Source organism: Pundamilia nyererei, unplaced genomic scaffold (genome assembly GCF_000239375.1).
Source record: "Pundamilia nyererei isolate P.nyererei 1_Seehausen unplaced genomic scaffold, PunNye1.0 scaffold00002, whole genome shotgun sequence".
In the NCBI taxonomy this organism is placed as follows: Eukaryota; Metazoa; Chordata; class Actinopteri; order Cichliformes; family Cichlidae; genus Pundamilia; species Pundamilia nyererei.
The window spans coordinates 9899512-9917315 of record NW_005187403.1 but is presented as its reverse complement, the minus strand read 5'-3'; the positions used below and the strand labels follow the sequence as shown (position 1 = coordinate 9917315).

General features: G+C 39.7%; 1 protein-coding gene across 5 annotated transcripts; it reads right to left on the bottom strand.

Annotated features, from left to right (window-relative positions):
• Positions 1 to 351: 351 nt before the first annotated feature.
• Positions 352 to 16969, bottom strand: golga2 (golgin A2). Of its 5 annotated transcripts, XM_005720460.1 has the most exons (28): positions 16870 to 16969; positions 15533 to 15667; positions 13442 to 13510; positions 12526 to 12675; positions 12148 to 12194; positions 11717 to 11780; positions 11133 to 11192; positions 10483 to 10563; positions 9876 to 9914; positions 9696 to 9758; positions 9255 to 9348; positions 9014 to 9120; positions 8779 to 8837; positions 8473 to 8614; positions 8218 to 8307; positions 7946 to 8053; positions 7709 to 7796; positions 7220 to 7362; positions 6814 to 7032; positions 5384 to 5497; positions 5045 to 5269; positions 4344 to 4443; positions 3901 to 3992; positions 3462 to 3699; positions 3136 to 3297; positions 2939 to 3045; positions 2491 to 2683; positions 352 to 2165 (listed from the first exon to the last, which is right to left on the bottom strand). In XM_005720460.1, exons 1-28 carry the CDS (start codon positions 16915 to 16917, stop codon positions 1900 to 1902), a joined length of 3303 nt encoding a protein of 1100 aa, XP_005720517.1. In that variant the 5' UTR covers positions 16918 to 16969; the 3' UTR covers positions 352 to 1899. The 5 variants fall into 5 exon arrangements, with proteins under 5 accessions (XP_005720517.1, XP_005720519.1, XP_005720520.1 ...); XM_005720462.1 differs by lacking the exon at positions 10483 to 10563; XM_005720463.1 differs by lacking the exon at positions 12526 to 12675.
• Positions 16970 to 17804: the final 835 nt, after the last annotated feature.

The following is a 17804-nucleotide window of genomic DNA, read 5'->3' as shown; positions in this document are numbered from 1 at the left end:
CCTAATTTTTAAAAAGAGGAATTTCTTTTCTCAAAATCTAGATGGTCCCTTACCTGTAGAAATAATTTACTATCTCATTCATTTAATCTGGCTAGACTGTGTCTCATCACACCTCCATCAACACTCAATTTAGCAGAATCCTCAGCGTGCGGCATGAAGCTTCATAGGATCCTCTCTCTTCAAAAAAGCCACGTTAGAAACACATCTGTCCGACCAGCAGCCGGAGCAGAGGTGGGATAAACGAGAAGCTATGTACAGTTTTAGTGCAATCATACTTATATAATCTGATAGAACTCTACAAAAAAAAAAAGAAAAAGAAAAAGAAAAACCCAAACAAAAAGAAAACAACCCCCACAAAAAAACCCTAAAAAAAACCCAAAACAAACCAAACAAAGCACAACAGACGCAATTTTGGCTGAGGAGGAAAACAGTTTGGATTTCACACGTACAGCCTCCACATACGCATGCTCACACAGTCCAGTTGTTAAAGATGTGCATCAATTCGTCATTGATATGTAGAACTACACGTAAATGTAACAGAGAAGAACAGGCTCGTGTTTTTAGTGTCGATTTGTTTGGAAACTTAAAGACCCCGAGACAGCAAAGGCGTGGTTAGGGATAAGATGAAATGAGACGAGTGACCGAGTCTGTGATGAGGTCAGCCAAATACCCCAGATTACCTGATTTGAGGAAAAAAGATGATGTGTAGCTGCAGGTATAGACATTAAACTATAAGCAACTTCCCCAAAAATTGCAATAACTGCAAAGATGAAATAATGTGAAAAGCAGTCAGCAGCAGCACAGCACCCCAACCACTAATATTTATGTTTACATTTACTTTATCCACACGACTGTTAGGAGAAGATGACTTCACTGCCTTTATAACTGAGTAACTGCTTAACTTCATGGGTCTCTAAGCTCCATCTATGCCCTATACCCTATAAAGGTGATGCCTTTTCAGTCTAACAGGACAAAACATAAGAAGAAAAAAAAAAATCACAAATACGAACATTTTACAATGTACAAACATGACTTCTTTTCAGTGTCTGGAGGAAAAAGAACAGTACCAATCAGCAACATCCATCTTCCTGAATTATGTAACGTAGCGAGCTCTTGACTTCAAAACTGAACACCGCCTACAGTTTAAAAGCTTTTATGTGCACTAAACCCCTTTCACTCACTTAACTTCACCTTACATCTCACTCCACACTCATTAGTTACCCAACCTGATATGCTCTTTCTGCATCCCCTCTCCTCACTTCACATTAAACACACATACAGGTTAATATTGAGGTTATTACATTCACATGTGATGCTCTCTCTCTCTCTTTTTGTTTTGTTTTTTGGCATGTGTACAGTGGATTTAAACTGACATTTGCACTTGAATAAAGTTGCACACAAACAGGCTGTTAATACTTGACAGCTCTTTCAGTATTCTATCAGCGAGGGGACAGGATATACGGCCCCATTTATTGCACATATGTGTGAGATGGGAATTCAAAACTGAGGTGGAGAAAAAAAAATCCGATTGCATTTAGGAATACTGACCACTTCCTCGCTGGGAAAAGCATCAGGGACAAACAAGAACATAAAAACAAACAGCAAATACAAAATCCTCTCAATTAAGCCTCACACACAGTAGTGCTGACACGCGGAACGGGGGCGGGTGTTTTAATGTAACTGGGTCAACGACATTCGTGCATCTTCGACCAGTCACGTAAGGTTTCCAATATTATGAAGTGTTTGAGAAGATCATCAGTAAGCTACAGACGTGGTAAACTGTAGGATTTAATATTTCCCACACTTCAACACAAGTCCAACATTTCTCATGTTTACACACACACACACACACACACACACACACACACACACACACACACACACACACACACACACATCTCACACCACCAGGATCTTTACTTCGTCCTGTTCGTCAGGCCGGTAAAAGAAGGGGATGCAGGGGTTTTCTCCCAGAAAAGGGGGTGATCTTTGAGCTCCTTGAGGGTTCTGGATCTCCTGAAGCAGCTGCATGATTTGCTGGGCTGTGGCGTCCTCTTTAGGCACCAGGGGCTTGGAGTCAGTCTGGCCAGATCCAGTCAACAGCATCTGGGATGAGGAAGCTTCAAGACCGGCGGCAGGTTCTGACAGAGGGATGTCCTCCATAGCTTATGCAGCAGAGAAAAAAAAGGTACAGAACAGTGATGTTATTGGAAATATGAATTAAAATATATTTTGAAAAAAGAGGCAGAACAGTTGAAGCGCTAAAGGACCACTCTTTCTGCCTTTCAGACTCACACATCAGTGGATAAAGTCTTCCAGGACTATGAGTTTAAAATAAGCTTCACTGTACACACAAATATCCCAACACAATAGACAGGATCAAACTCACCTACCTGTGGGGTTGTGTGGAAGTGTGGGTATGTTTATATTTGGTCTTTAAAATCCACCTGCTGTAAAACAATCATGATTAGCATAACTGGTTTTGCTTACCTGCTCCAGTGGCCGCATCAAGCTCTGTGTGCGTGTGTGCTTGGTGGTCTGGGTGAGTGTGTTCCTGTCCAACAGGAAGCAGGTCAGGGTTTACTGTGCCCATGCCGGCTACAGCTCCAGTGTAGCGGTTGTACCAATCATTCCTCTCAGCTACCAGCCTCATCACAAGATCCTGCAGCTCAGCCAGCTTTGCCTATTGGGCAGAAGGGATAAATAGTGGACACAAAGGACAACAATCATGTTAAGTATGGCACACTTTTTTAGCGATGACCAGGTAAAACTTTAAGATGTGAGAAAGAAAAGTGTTCATAGGAAGAAAGACTTTTGTCTGTGCAAACAATCTTCAAAAACTTAGGCACCTGCATATTTTGTCATGTCTTTTGTTTTCATTAATATTGCATAAAAGATATTACTGTGACATTCCTTCTGCATTAAAAGACATCAGTACCTTCATCTCCTCTTTGTCTTGGGCCAGCATGCTGATGTATTGCTCTTTCTCTTGATGCTTCTGTTTCATAATAGCCCGCTGACTCTGGTACAGAGCAATATACTCGCCTGCAAAAATATACATAACAGAAATGAATATGAGGAACAAATGATTACATATGAAACAGGACTAAGAACAACAACCTATAAAACACTCACCTATAGTGTCAGTCTCTCCAGACAGCTGGATGCAGCGGTGCTCCAGTTCCTCCACCCTCTCCTTCAGGTCTGCTTTCTCTTGCATTAGGGATGTGAAACGCTGCTGCAGCTTCTCCATTGCAGCTTGCAGGGCCTGATGAACTTCCACCGGCACTCCTCCTTCTGTTCAAGCAATAACGGAAAGGGGGGAAAAACTGTTTACATGGCATGAAAATAAACAAGAGTAAAAGAGTAAACTGGCACACACACTTGTTACTCTCCAGAGAATTTAAGTCTTTTAGTTGTAGAAAGATCTGCAAAATTGCACAAACACAAATGCTTCTGACCTGAATGCTCATGGCTGTGTTCACAGTGACTGTGTTCACAGTGACTGTGTTGACCGTGACTGTGACCGTGCTCGTGGTCATTAACAGGTGTTTGGCTGTGGCGCTGCTGCTCCAGACTTAGGGTGACGCTGGCCTGGTGCCGGGCTGCTATGTGAAGCCTGCGCTCCTCCTCCAGTTGCCTTCTGGCCTCGTCCCTCTCTGCCTCCAGTTGAGCCAGAGCTCCACGAATAAAATCCTCCTGCAAGGCAACACGAAATAGAAATGAGGGTAAGGTCATACTTTTGTTTCATGCCATAAAATTAAACCATATAATTCACCATAGAATGGCACTGGACATAAAAATATGAACTTTAGACTAAGATGTGATGTTAAAAAAAATAAAAAGACTGTAAACGAAAGAAAAACAGAACATTTGCATGAGCTGGAAACATCTCTTTACCATCTCTTTCTGGCTCTCAAAATCCTCTGGAATAACTATGGGGGAAGACTCTGTTGGACTTTCTTGCAGGGACTGGCTTTCCACTCCATCTCCTAAAATGATATGACATGTACAACTATTTTTTAATTCCTTAAAAACCTATCACACTAATGAAACACATGGTGCAGCAGCACTTAATGCTTTCCGGTTTTGTTGCTAGTACACAAAAAAAAAAAACTGCACTTCTTCATTTTGAACAGATTAGCCTTAATCTGCAGTTTCTGCTGTAACAACATATTATCTGCTTCAAATTAAGAAATTGTGACACTGTTATTTAAAAAGAGACAGGATAAAGCCACTATACTATTATAACTTTAGAGATAATTATTTTTAAATTGCAGGAAATCTCTCACCAAAGGAAAACAAGGCAGAAAGTGCAAACTTGTCAGTAACAGAGAGATTACCTTGGTCTCTGGGTGATGTCATAAGAGCAGAGCTGTTGAGCAGCTCTTTCACCTCAGCTTTCAGCTGCTCATTGTCTCTGACTAACTGTTCCAGATGCTCCTGCAGGAAGAAACGGTAACGAAAAACAATTAGAGTGCGTTTTTGAGAGTGTTAAGGAAAAACATAAATAAATAATAAAAACAGACTGCAGTTTTCCTTGAAGATGGCCAGTATAGATTAGATCATATTAAAACAGTCATGTCAAAATTATAAATTTTTCTATGCATAAAAATACCTTAATCTGAAATCATTTCAAAATGTATTTTCTGCAGTATAAAAACACTAATACCAGCTCTGCCTTTCCACTCCACCTTCTCTCTAATGGCATGTACAGAGGCAACAGAATGGGCCTAACTTAAGTGCTGAATCCATTAAGTTAGGAAACCCGAGAAGGAGCAACACCCTGAAGCATTAAACACGATGGCCAAGCGAACTGCTGCAAAGTGTCCCAATAATCATTAGTACAGCTCAAAGCTGCACTAATCCCCCTCAGAACTATCAGGCCTGACAGATTTACCACAGCAGTTCAGCTGACAGGATGAATATGAACATACTTTATGTTCTATATTGCAATGTATTATTGTACTGAATTCTAGAATCACAACACCATCTACACAGACTGGTCACAGATGTATATATTAAAAAGGTCTTATATACATACATGGGCTTGTTTAAGCTGACTGTGACTCATCTCCAGCTGTGCACGGCCATTGCTTTCATCGTGCTGTAGTCGGTCCATTAGCTGACTCTGCTGCAGATACTGTTGGTGAATTTGTTCCCTCTCTGAGACCAGGGCCTGGTAGCCAGCACAGTACTGCTGGAGATGTGCCGCTACCTGATCCCTCTGCTCCATCAGACCCTGAGCTTCTGTACATTTCAGCTCAAGCTGGAGGCAAGAAAATAGAAGAGGACAAAGCATGAAGACAAACAGCAAGTGAGTGCATATTCAGCTGACTTTTCATCTGTGTTTGCTTTAGGGGAGTGCTGTGTGTGACCTCACCTGCTCCTTGACGTTGTGCAACTCCTCTTGCAATTCACCCATTCTGCGTGCAAGCTCCTTTTTCACATGTTGTTCTGATTGGATGGCTGTAGTCAACTCCATGTTCTCATTCGTCTGTTAGAATGAAGGAGTAACAGGAATTTCGGTTTAAAGACAGACGTGTCAAGCACCACTGAGGTCAATCAGATACTTACTAACAAAACACAGCTCTGTTTCAAACAGAGATGGGCAGTAATGCGTTACTGTAATCTGATTACTTTTTCAAGTAATGAGTAAAGTAAGGGATTACTATTGCAAAGACGGTAATTAGATTACCGTTACTTTCCCGTAGGAACGCTGCGTTACTGCGTTACTAAAACCGTGATTTTTTTGCGAGAATGTCTCACGACAGTGACGTAAGCAAGTGCGCCGTTGATGACAACAGCTGTGTGCAGATCAACAATGGATCACATATCGAGTGCGGGAGAGAGTATGAGCGTGCAGTGTTTAAAGCGTGGAAGTACTGACCTTACTTTGAGTTTGATTCCATAAAAAGTGACAAAAACATTAGTGTCCATCGTGTCTGGGAAGAAAACTTCTTTTTACAGCGAAAAAAACCCCTAAACTTCCAAGCAAGCACCGAGAGCGCAACGACGTAATGGGAAACTCACAGAGAAACTCGCGGATTCTTCAACTGACCGCTGCACACCTGCACCAGGATAAACCGCCGCCTACCCCCAGTCCTGCTTTACAGGTGAAAATAGAGCAACAGGACCGCTGAGTCTTTGACTTTATTTATTTTCTGCTGTGTTTTACTTGCATCTATTTGAAAGACTGAGTGTAAACACAAAAAATATTTTATTTTATGTGCTGGAATGTGCAGAAAATAGCTTTAAATGTTAAACTAATTTATTCAAGTCAGAGAATCTTGCATATAATTAAATTTTTGCTTGATGCATAAAGTTAAAAGATTAAAACTGATAAAACAAGTTAAAAAAAGAGACTTTTCCATTTGATTACATTTTGTATGATGGATTATGTAGAAAAAGTAGAATTGGGCTGAAAGATCTATCGCTTTATCACCTCTTCAGGTTGTAAATCGTGTTTTTAAAACGGAACTAAGTAACTATGTAATTAATTACTTTTGAAAATAAGTAATCAGTAAAGTAACGGGATTACTTTTTTGGGAAAGTAATCAGTAATTAGTTACTGATTACTTTTTTCAAGTAACTTGACCAACACTGGTTTCAAACAAACAAACAAACAAACAAAAAAAAAAACCCAAAACAGATTATGAGAGCATAAATTCAAAGAGAAAAAAGGAAATTATGAAATTAAAAACCAGCAGAAAAAGTAGAATTCTGAGCACTGTGGTGCAAAAATAAGGCAGTTATAGTGGTAACTAAGGGTGTCCTCTAAAAATAAACAGATAGTAAGATTTTCAGCCTCACCAGTTTGACAAAACCGTTCTGTAGCTCAGCCAGCTGGTCCTTCAGTGTTCGGTTCTGGGTGAGAGCACGGCTAATAGTGGCCTTGTCTGACTGAACATCCTCTAGCATGCGTCGGCGGTCCTCAGCCTCCTGGGTTTGGCTCTCCACCTGACGCTCCAGCTCCCCCAGACGCGACTCCTGCTCTGCACACATACGGCTCAGCTGCTCGTTGTCCCTCAGCTGTGGAAGTATTACAGAGGATGATTAACACACTTCAAATGTAAGAGGTGCAATGAAAGCACCAACTCTCTTTGAAACATCCAGAAAGGGAAAAATCAATATGTGCTCCTTTTAAGTGTATATGAAACTATATATGAGTCACATTAACCCATTAAAATGGGTTTGGAGAAAACAATGTGAAGCACACCTGTGCCTGATACTGTGACGTAATGGCATCTTTCTCTTGTTGTAGGGCATTAAGGGCCTCCTGCAAAGCCACTTCATTTTCTGATGGTCCTGAGGACTGATGCTCTGTGCCATGCTGAGCTTCTCTCTCCTGGGATAATAACGCTAGAAGAGAAAAAACACCAATTATCAAGATTTCTAATTCTACTAAACACAAATACTGCAGCTGTGTCACATATGGCCAGTATTTTGAATGCTATATTTGATATGCTTTTAACATATATGCTAAACTAAACATTAAAATAATATTTTACAAGGTTATAAGCAGGAAGACCTGACAATAAACGCACAATGGGGCTAATGTTAATCCCGAAACTGCAGATCACTTACTGCAGCCCCATCTGCTCTCCTTCTGACTTTTGTGTTTCTTGATCTTTGCCACATTAAGAAGACATGAAAACTAATGAGGAAAAGGAAGAGGCACTAGATGAGGGTTGTGTGCACTACTCACCTGCAGCATTTCTTAACTCTGCAATGCTGGCCTCCAGTTCTTGCACCCGGTTGATGTTTCTATCCCTCTCTTCTGCCACCAGAGAAACCTTGACACACACACACACCCACCCACTAATTAGGCTTAAATACAAAAAAACAAACAAACAAAAAACCCACACAAAAGAAGCAGCACTACCATTTTCGCTCTTTATTCAAAGCTATAGTGAAACCATAAGCCATGCTGATGTTACTGTACCTGTGTTAGCAGTTGTTCAGTTTTGTCCTTCCACACACGACCTTCTTCCTGGATCTGCACTGCATAACAATCCCTCTCTGTCTTCAGCTGGGCAATGGACTCCATAAGCTACATCATCACAAATGTAAATAAAATAATAATAATTAAGTCTTCTTTTTTTAACTTTTCTATATTGCTTAATCAGTAATGGAATAGGTACAAAATATATTGAATATTAACACAGACAGCAGTCAAACACAGAAGCCAATGATAAGACAAAGGTCCATGTAAACCTGGTGATTGTGCGCCTCCACCTGCTGCTTCTCTTCCAGCAGTAACTGAACCTGCTGGCTGGCACTGGTAGGATCTGACTGACTTGAGCACTGGAAGAAATCAGTAGGAAAACTAGAATTACTGTCGGCCATACAATATTCAAACACTGGCCTCCTAGACATTGACTCTGGAGTTGTTCCACTACTTCCAGCATGTGGTAGGAGAAAGATGAATTCATACGTGAATGAACGGTGTTTTCCTGGAATTCAACAGACCTGCTGTAACATGAGGTCAGTTATCTCGAGCCTCTTGCGAAGATCTTCTACCTCCAACTTCATTGCGGCATTTTCTTGTGTACTCAGTTTTATCTGCTCTGACAGCTCCGAGCTCTGCTGCTTCGACTCCTCACTCAAATTGCTGTGAACAAACAAATTCAGTGTTTATTTTAAACTCGCCATATCCAGACAAGACTTGGGAAACCTGTTCAAGCCAACTCTTCCATTACAAAGAATCAAAGCATTCAAAATACAAAGACCATATAAAAAAAATCTCCTCAGGCAAGTCAGGATAAAATGACTTACTTTAGTCTAAACACCTCCAATCTCAGATTGTCTCTTTCCTTTTCAAGCTCTTTGTTGTGCTGAGGACAAAAAATAAAAAAAATAAAGACTCAGCAAGACAAAAACATCATAGAAACCTATTAAAAACAACCACACAGACAATACGTGCGATCAGCTAAATTAGGTAACACTGCCTTCTTACGAGTTCATTTATTTGCATTACTCATATGCAAGTGATTGCTGGATTGGCTGTTACCTTTTCAAACTGTTTCTGCTGCAATGAGACAGAAGAGAGAGTTCTTTCAAGTTCTGACACTCTCTGCTTTGTTGATTGCAGACGGTTATTCAGCTCCTCTGCCTCAGCTTAACATGCATGCACACACACATACAAGGAGAAAGAGGCACACACATACACACCGTTAACTGCTGCAGCGATAAACCATTGCCAAGGTTATTATTTAAAAAAAATAAAACCCCCTCCCCCCAAACACACACACCTGTTTTCTGCCGTGCAGCCTGTTGTGTGTATTGTAGTGCTGTTTGTAGCTCCGATTTCTCAGCTACTAGTATGCCAATGGTCTGGATATGAACCTTGGAAGAGGACATACGAACAAAGAGCACCATTCTTCATATAAGACTAGATAAAGTCAGCTGACTTCACTAACAAGACCTGATTAATGAAACATACAGAAAATTCTAATTTCTCAGAGTAATTACACACAGTAGATTATTTACTCTTGTTAGAGTTAATTAACAATATAGGAAGTGTTAAAAAGGGCAGTGTATGTTGTTGGATAACATTTTATACAAGTGCAACTCAGTGCACTCTGGCATTATGCACTGCCACATCACACTGTAATACAACGACACTATTAAGTGACAAATAAAGTTGCTCCATAGGACAAATTAAATTTATGCATTTGGGTAAGCGAATGTACCTGTAATTGCTCCCGCATGGCGCCTTGCTCTTTTGAAAATCTCTGTTCAAATTCTTTTCGCTCCTGAAGAAAGAAAAAAATTAAGTTGATTAATAACAAAGAGCAAAACATTACAATAACAAAGAAAATAAAGAATTACACAGATACAAATAGAAGGTAAAAAGAGGAGAACAAAAATACCTTTTGTAGCTGATCTGTAAGCTCCTGAGATTGCTGTGTCTGCCAGACCAACAGGATATATATTTAAGTTGGGGAAAAGTCTTGTATATACACACTTTTAATCATCACAGCAGTGCTACACAGTGTTAGCCTATAAAGCATAACCAAAATTCTGGCACAGACCTCATGTTCATGCCAGACAGGACAATAATAGCACCGAGCACTAAAATAGTAAACCTATTCTGTTATTAATGTTTTGTTAATCTTTCATGTGGTTTTAAAGCTTGGAGCTCTGGTTATATTGCTAAACTCAAAATGCCACACAATCCTGCATCTACTATCAGGTTATGACTGCTCTGGTCACAAGGTGCACAGAAAGGATCAATCATGCTGCCGTTGTTAATTCTCTGAAGAAATTTTAGTTAAGCTAACAAAACAAAAAAATAAATAAATACCACTAAAACCATGCCAACCATAATTCTTTTTAAAGGTTATGGTTACTCAAGATGACATGAAGAATGCATTAAAATGCATGCACTGATAAGAGTGATTAGGGGCAGAGGGAGACGAGTGTTACTGCAATCACACAAAGATGTGCACATGATTATGCATACACACAGCTTCTTACCAGCTGGTCTAGCTTGGTAGTGAGCTGAGAGTTTGTTAGGTTGCTGGATTCCAGGGCGGCTGCCAGCTCCTGGTTTCGACTCTATCACGTGCACGCATGCATCCGGGTAAGGAAAGGGAAAAGGAAAAAAAAAAAAAAGAAAACAAAAGAGAGGAATAAAGTGCAGTGGCAAAAGTCAAACAAAGAACACATGGGGGGAGGAGGAGGAGAAAATTTAAATGTGAATTATTAACATGGAGGCAAAAATAGCACCATGACAAGTAGTGCATATGTTCTACTAATAATGAGAAGTGGATCAAATAATTAAATAAAACATGTGATGGCTATTAAACTGATAAATGGAGCGAGTTGAGAAGGAGAGGAGCATTCATACAAACCTATTAAAGTGTCACTTGTAAGACCTGCTCCTTCATACAAAGTCTCTGCAACAATATTGCTGGATATCTGAACTTCTACTATACTCCTCACCATAAAGATGACTTACCAGTTATATAAACAATGGGGGGGTAATATTAGAATACCTTCATTAATCTTGGAAACTCATTTGTTCCACTTGCATGGCTTTTGGATACTACTGTATGAGTTAAGTGACTTGTAATTCAGGCTTTAGAATGTCAAAAACTCAACAAAAAAAAGTTTCTTCTTCTTACCTCCAGTTCTCGCTCACTCAGAGGAGGTGCGCCATCTCCATTCACATATGCAGCAGATGACTAAAAGACACATCGAAGCAGACATTAATGTGCTTCCCACACAGAAAAATATCAGATGTTTTAAGGTAAATAAGCATTGTCAGGGAATCTGTGGCACCGTTTCTGTTGCCATTCATAGGAGAAACTTTAAACGTGTTTAATATAGTGGATGAACTGCAGATAAAAAACTGATTCGTCATCCACAGTAGGACATCTACTTCACCACAATGGGAAACAGCACTTTAGTAATAACATGACAAGAATTCACTGGAAACGGTCTTAGAAACCTGAGAAAAAGCAATGTTTGTGGTTTGACCTAACAAAATTAAAGTTAAAAGAAGATCTATCAAACTATTTTAGTGCACCAGTTGATGCTGTCAGCGTGCTTCAGACCACTGGGAATGACTGGCGAAACTGAAAATGCTTTCAGTGCATTCCTACCCAGAATAGACGCAACGCTTCCTGATTAAAACGCCACATCGGTGGTGGTAGTGGTGGTGTGTTATTGTTAAAAGCCGAACTCCGTATGAAAGAAGTGTGCGTACCTCAGAGACCAGGCCGTTCAGTTGCTGCGAGAGCTGTCGCAGGCTCTCTGTGGAAGACAGCGGTCTGCAGGATGACATGGACACACACATCAACAAACACTCAGTAGCTTACATGAACCACTTCACTTTATAAGCTAGCATACGGCTACATAAAAAAAGGTATACTGGAAAAAGTGTTGCTTGCTGTATTCATTCTATAAGATACATATATTATAATAATCCATGAGTTCAAAACACACATATTTTATGTAATGATGTGTGGGATACCAAGCTTTCAGAACATGGATGTTACAGCAAGTGCCTGCCTTTGAAAATAATCTATTGTCTCCAAACTGTAAACATGTCATAGTTCAGAACAGTCCCCCTTCAATACCCTTCTCTTTAATTACCGATACATAGATATATAATCACGATTCTATGACAGAACCCACCTATTTTCCTCCATTGAATTCTCGTTGCCGTTGGTATCAGAGTAATCCTGCAGGGAGACAAAAATTGAAAGCAGAAAACAGAGAGCATAAGCGACAAATATAGATAAAAGGGAGACAGTCAGCACATTTGATAAAGAGAGGAATATGTGTAATAGAAAAAATAATAATAATAAAAAAGTCACATAAATGGCCTGTGCTGAAACTGTTGTTCCTATTATAACATGTATAAATTAATACAAATGCAGCAAATGAAAAAGGAACTGTTCACACTGATGCTTAGAATGACAATGCAGTTTTATGGCCGTGTGGTGCAACAATGACAGGACAAAATATTTTTTTCAAGACTGAGAAGGAAAGAGAAACATAGGAGAGACACACCTGGAGGTCAGTGTTGTGATCGACAGACTCAGAGTTAGTAGCAGTGTTAGCGCTAGCGGGGTTAGACAAAGGTGAGATGTAATCAGGCTCGCTGTTTGACTCCTCCAGCAGCTGAGGTGAAGACCTCACGGCCTCCACGTCAGCGAAGGTCTGAGGCGACACATACACAGAAATGCACACACGGGTTTAAACGTACAGAGAAGTAGCAGTTTGAGCTGCAAAGAGACCACAACACACGCATAAAAATCACCAGACTAGTGTTCTATCCAAACCTTTTCTGTTAACTTTATCATTTCTACATCTAGATGAGTACAGAAGCTGACAAGAAGAAATTAGACTGTAAAAAATGAATAGAAACACCTTTCTAGCAGTAATTAAGGTGTCCCACTGAAAATGAAGTTCCTATACTGGTGCCCCATTGCCACTGATCCCACCCATTGTAGACTCTCTGAAATATCTGCAGCATGTCTAGTCTATATTAACGCTATATGCAGTTTTGGCAAAATAAAGCTTCAGTTTTCAGTGGCTTTGATCCAGTACAAGCAATAATCTGCCACATAAAGAGAGACACACACACACCAGGATGACACATGGATATTGACATCAGAAACGTGCAACTAGCAAGAATCTGGAAACTATTTATTCAAAGCAATGCAATATTATTTAAAGATCACCAATAATGCTGCGATAAACTGATATATATTTAAAACCAATAACAGGCAGGAATTTATAGACAATTCTTTTTCATGCTTCCAGCTCAACATGACATAAAGAAAACGTTGCAGTTGAAGGAAGGTAAGAATAGAGAAGAAGGGTAAAATATTAAACACCAAACATCAACAACAGAGGGGTGCAGAGAACAATTAAAAACAATCAGGAGGAAACAAAGAAAGAAAAGCCAGGGACAGAAGCTCACCTGACAGTTGCCATAATGAGGGAGGACTATTCCATTGCTTTGACTAAGTGCTTTTAGAAAACTGTCAAACTACAGGAAAAGGAGGAGAAAGAGATTGGAAAAGGGAGAGAAAAATTCAGAAAGTGACAGAGTGGTAAACAAACAAGCACAGGGAAGCCATTTCTACAAGCAGGAGGTCTAGAAGTATGCAAGAGGGCAGTAAATGTAGACTGGACTTGGACAGACTCTTTTATTCTGTTAAAAACCACAACAACTAACAAGAGAAAAAAGTAATTTAAACTAAATAACAATTACAATAACAGCTTGGGGAAAGCACAGCATTTATTTTTTTCAAACGTAGTAGTAGCAGCATAAAATAGTCTGACTGCAATAACTGCACTAAAAATTCAAAGTTTAAGATTTAGCTGACTGGCTGGTGAAAAAAGAGAGGGTGTAACAGAGATGGAAAAGTTGCATGTGAGGGCAGTCAAGACAGGAAACATGCTTTAGGATAGAAAAGCAAAAGGAAAACGCAACTTTTGTCTGGTAACAACTGGATGTATCGAGTGCAACTCTCAGTTGTATATGTGAAGTGTATGAAAGCATGCTGCAGACTGGAGTTTCTGCTAATAGCAGGGTGACAGCTGTCTCACGAATGTATCCAAATGCAGGTCAAATGTCGTCGAGCAGACTCTCGCCACATGCGCAACTGCTGTCTGAAAGCACTACACATATTCTCATGGGTACTTTTAATTTGATTAGAGAGCTTTGAAAACAGGCCACAGCAGAAGATGGTGTTCCACATTAATAATCAAAATGACATTACCGGTAAATACCAAAAAAATGTTCTTAAAAAAATCCAAAACTTGGTAGACCGTCAAGTGAGCTCAAAGAATGTGATTGTGTTACTTGCTGAACACGATTTGTGCCAGTACTTTTTTAAAATCACCAGAACAAATATCAAAGCAATGGTCTTGTTAGCACATTAATTATGTTTTTTACTCAAACAAGTACAAATATGGTGAAAAACAAGTGAGTAATGAAAATCAGAAAAAGAAAATCTCAGGGAAACAGGAAATTTGAATACCCAGCAGCCACCTCAGCTCAACTTCAGATATACAGAAGAAATAAATGAACTGATGGATGAACAGCTGAATAATGAGTCACCGCTTTGAAGATCAGGAATTAATTATTATTTATCAGGTATAAAGAGTGCTACTAAAGCACAGGATAAACCTAAAGCAGCAGCATAGAGTAGAGAACTGGCTGATATTCACAGAGGGATTCTCGGGAGAGGAGACTTGAAAACCTATCATTTTTTTAATCAGTGTAATTTTATGATTACTCCCATTAAATGTTCTATAACAAAAATCTGATGAACCTGAATGCTGAAACAAGCAGATGACATAAAGTGTAAACTGACAGGGGTAGAGGACAGTGAGTTACTGATATGCACGCAAGTTGCTACACCAGTACTTTTTTGGATAAGTTATTAAAAATCAGCATATACATTGTGGTATTGAAGATATTGGAAATAGTAAGTGTTTTGAGACAAATAACAGAATATGCCTATCTAGCCAAACTGGCTAGCAACTTGGACTGCAGCTGGTGATAGTAGTCAGCCAGTTCATCATGCTCAGATTGCTCCAGGTTCTAGCTGGAATGCTGCTCATCTGTGCAGCAGAACAAGGACTACTTTATACTTTCTCATAAAATTATATATTAGTTCTTGAAATTCTTACCTTATGCTACATATTGCAATATGTAAAAGCCAAAGTTGTGGTCAGGGGCTTAAAAAACACTGTCTCATGTGCAACACTCTTCTTAGGTAAACATGTCTGTCATCAGCGCTGCAAAGGGGTCTAAATAGTTCTACTCTGCTAGCCCTGTGTGCGTATTTGACAGGTGTAAGTAAAGCAAATGCCAACTAGATGGAAAATCAGCCACCTGATCTGATAATTGGCAAAAAGCAATATATGCTCTTCAGCCAAACACACAAATACAACACCCTGCAGCTTCAAAGAGCTAATCATCATATGACCATCTATCAAGCACAAAAAGAGTACGACATTTGACGACAACAACAACAATAAAGCAAACTGTTATGCTTACATTGTCTGGAGAGTTTCTGTCTGGTGAAGGTGCATCATGTTGGCTGGATCCCTTCACCTTTCTCTTCTTCTTGGCTCCACCTCCTTTTTCTCCTCCTACACTAGCAGGGGAGCTCTTCTGTTGAAATTCCTTCAGCTGAGTAGGAAATGGAGAAGACACCCATAAACGTGTGCAGATGAACAATGTCTACTAATATATATTTATTTTGTCACGTGTTACACAGATAATACCAGGACTCTGCAAGTGTCCCCAACTATACATATTAATTCAAACAAATTACACTCAACACCTTGAGCGTCGTATCAAGCTGAATGAATGAGGCAATAAAATACGAATTCAGTGCTCCTATTCCAAAACAATGCACCAGCTAGCAGAAAGATCCGGCTTCAGACGGATCAAGTTAATAAGTTGCGCTAAACAATGATAACCTGCGTATGATATGCATATGACGGTTAAAGCATGCCAGAAAGCTCTATGCGGGCTCTAACAGCTGTCTAACGGGAACTGCTGGTTGTTGTTTTTTTTAACAGTAAAGCTAAATAGCAGCAAAATGACATGTCACCATGGCCACTTATTCGTGAAGCTTGTGGGCCAGCAAGAAATGCTGAGGAGTGACTTCTTGAATCTGATAAGGCCATCTTTCTGACTAGCCGAAAAAGACACCAAGCCAAAGCACACAGCAGGACAGGGAAGAGGGGTGTCAGCTGTCAAAACACCCCCGTCAGTCCATCCAGCTAACTGTGCTGCAGGGGTAGCTTACAAGCTCAATGAGTGCTTTGTTTTAAAACTACCGTTTGTTAGACATTTTCTTATGAAATTAAATCCTGCAGATAACATAAAAAGCTGGCTGGCTGCTGTGCGACATTCCTTAGACTCACACGTAGCCATATATTCATCAGCTAGTTAGCTAGCTTGCTAACGTTAACTTGCCTGGGTTAGCACGTTAGGCTTTAACTACATTTAAATGTCAGATGGAAAGTCAAGTAAAGCGGCCAAGCAAGTGGTGCAAGTTAATCTGCGAGTAAATAAACAGCGTGGGATACTATGCGTGTCTCTACTAACTAAAAATAGTCTACATAATCTGGGAAAGTTAATGCTATCACCAGAGGCCCCGATAAAACATCGGTCTCTCCTACGCAACAGAGCCGCGAGAGGAGCGGAGGATGTCGGACAAGCGACAGTGCAGTACTCGGGCGACGTGTAATGACAACACCCTTGCCCCGTAAAAATATACATAACGAAAAGACAAGAAAACAGAGTTAACACAGACTTGTGTACACAAAGTGGGAACTACACTTTCCGCGATATGTGACTGCGTTGATTGTAAAATACTTTACCTTTTTCTTAGCTGCAGCGAGTTTTATTTGCCTACTCTGGTCGGCCATCCTGCTGCTCTGGTGGTCAACTGAGCGATCCACGTCATCAGCTTGGCGCTCATACGCGTCTCAGCCAGTAGGTGGCGCAGAGCTCAAGCTGTGCCCTTATCATATCATAAAACATCTTCATACAGCTTATGGCCGTGAGCCTACAACCTCACATAAATTAGCCTGAAACATGTTTTTTTTTCTTTTGTTATATATAATATATAAAGTATTATTTTCGACAGAGTTTACGACAACATGTATTAACATTTTTGTTATGTGGTTGTCGGCTGCTCTCATTGTCTGTAGTTGTTGCTACTTTACATTTGTGTTTCTCTATAATTAAGATAAATATAGTCTATTATTTTGTAGGTTACATTCATTACAAAAAGAGAAATGTACCGTATCTTATTATATATTTTGAAAAATGACTTTTTTCTTTCAATTTCTTTTTGTTATATGTAAATTTAGCACGGGTGTAATGAAGTGTAGTACTGTGGAAAAAGTCTTGATCCTACCTTACATAAAAGAAAATATGGAATATAAGGAAAATTCTAACAATTCTGTACAAACAAGCTTGAAAGTCTCTATTTGGAATGACCACCTTTATTCTTCCACACAGTCAGAACGCTCTTAGGCTGATTTCTTGTCATTCCTTTAAATAGTCTTAAAGAATAGTTCTCCAGGCTCCTTAAGGGACATTCAAACTATTTACAAACAAATATGAGAAAAAGAACTCTACAAAATGTCAATCTATTAATTCATATTAATAGAAAGCGTATCAGAAAGGGGTTTCCATACAACAAACACAAGGCGAAAACAATGCCAGTAGTCCTTATATTGTAATAACCTGTATGAAGGGCTATACTGATCACTTCCTCCTTGATTTAGCTCCTCCTAGTGTTAATTAT

Coding starts and splice junctions, on each gene's coding strand:
- golga2 (XM_005720460.1), bottom strand. CDS start 16,917: ATGGCCGACCAGAGTAGGCAAATAAAACTCGCTGCAGCTAAGAAAAAG. Junction 9,349..9,695: donor CCATGCGGGAGCAATTACAG/GTACATTCGCTT, acceptor TCCTCTTCCAAG/GTTCATATCCAGACCATTGG. Junction 3,046..3,135: donor TGGAGAGACTGACACTATAG/GTGAGTGTTTTA, acceptor ATATTTTTGCAG/GCGAGTATATTGCTCTGTAC.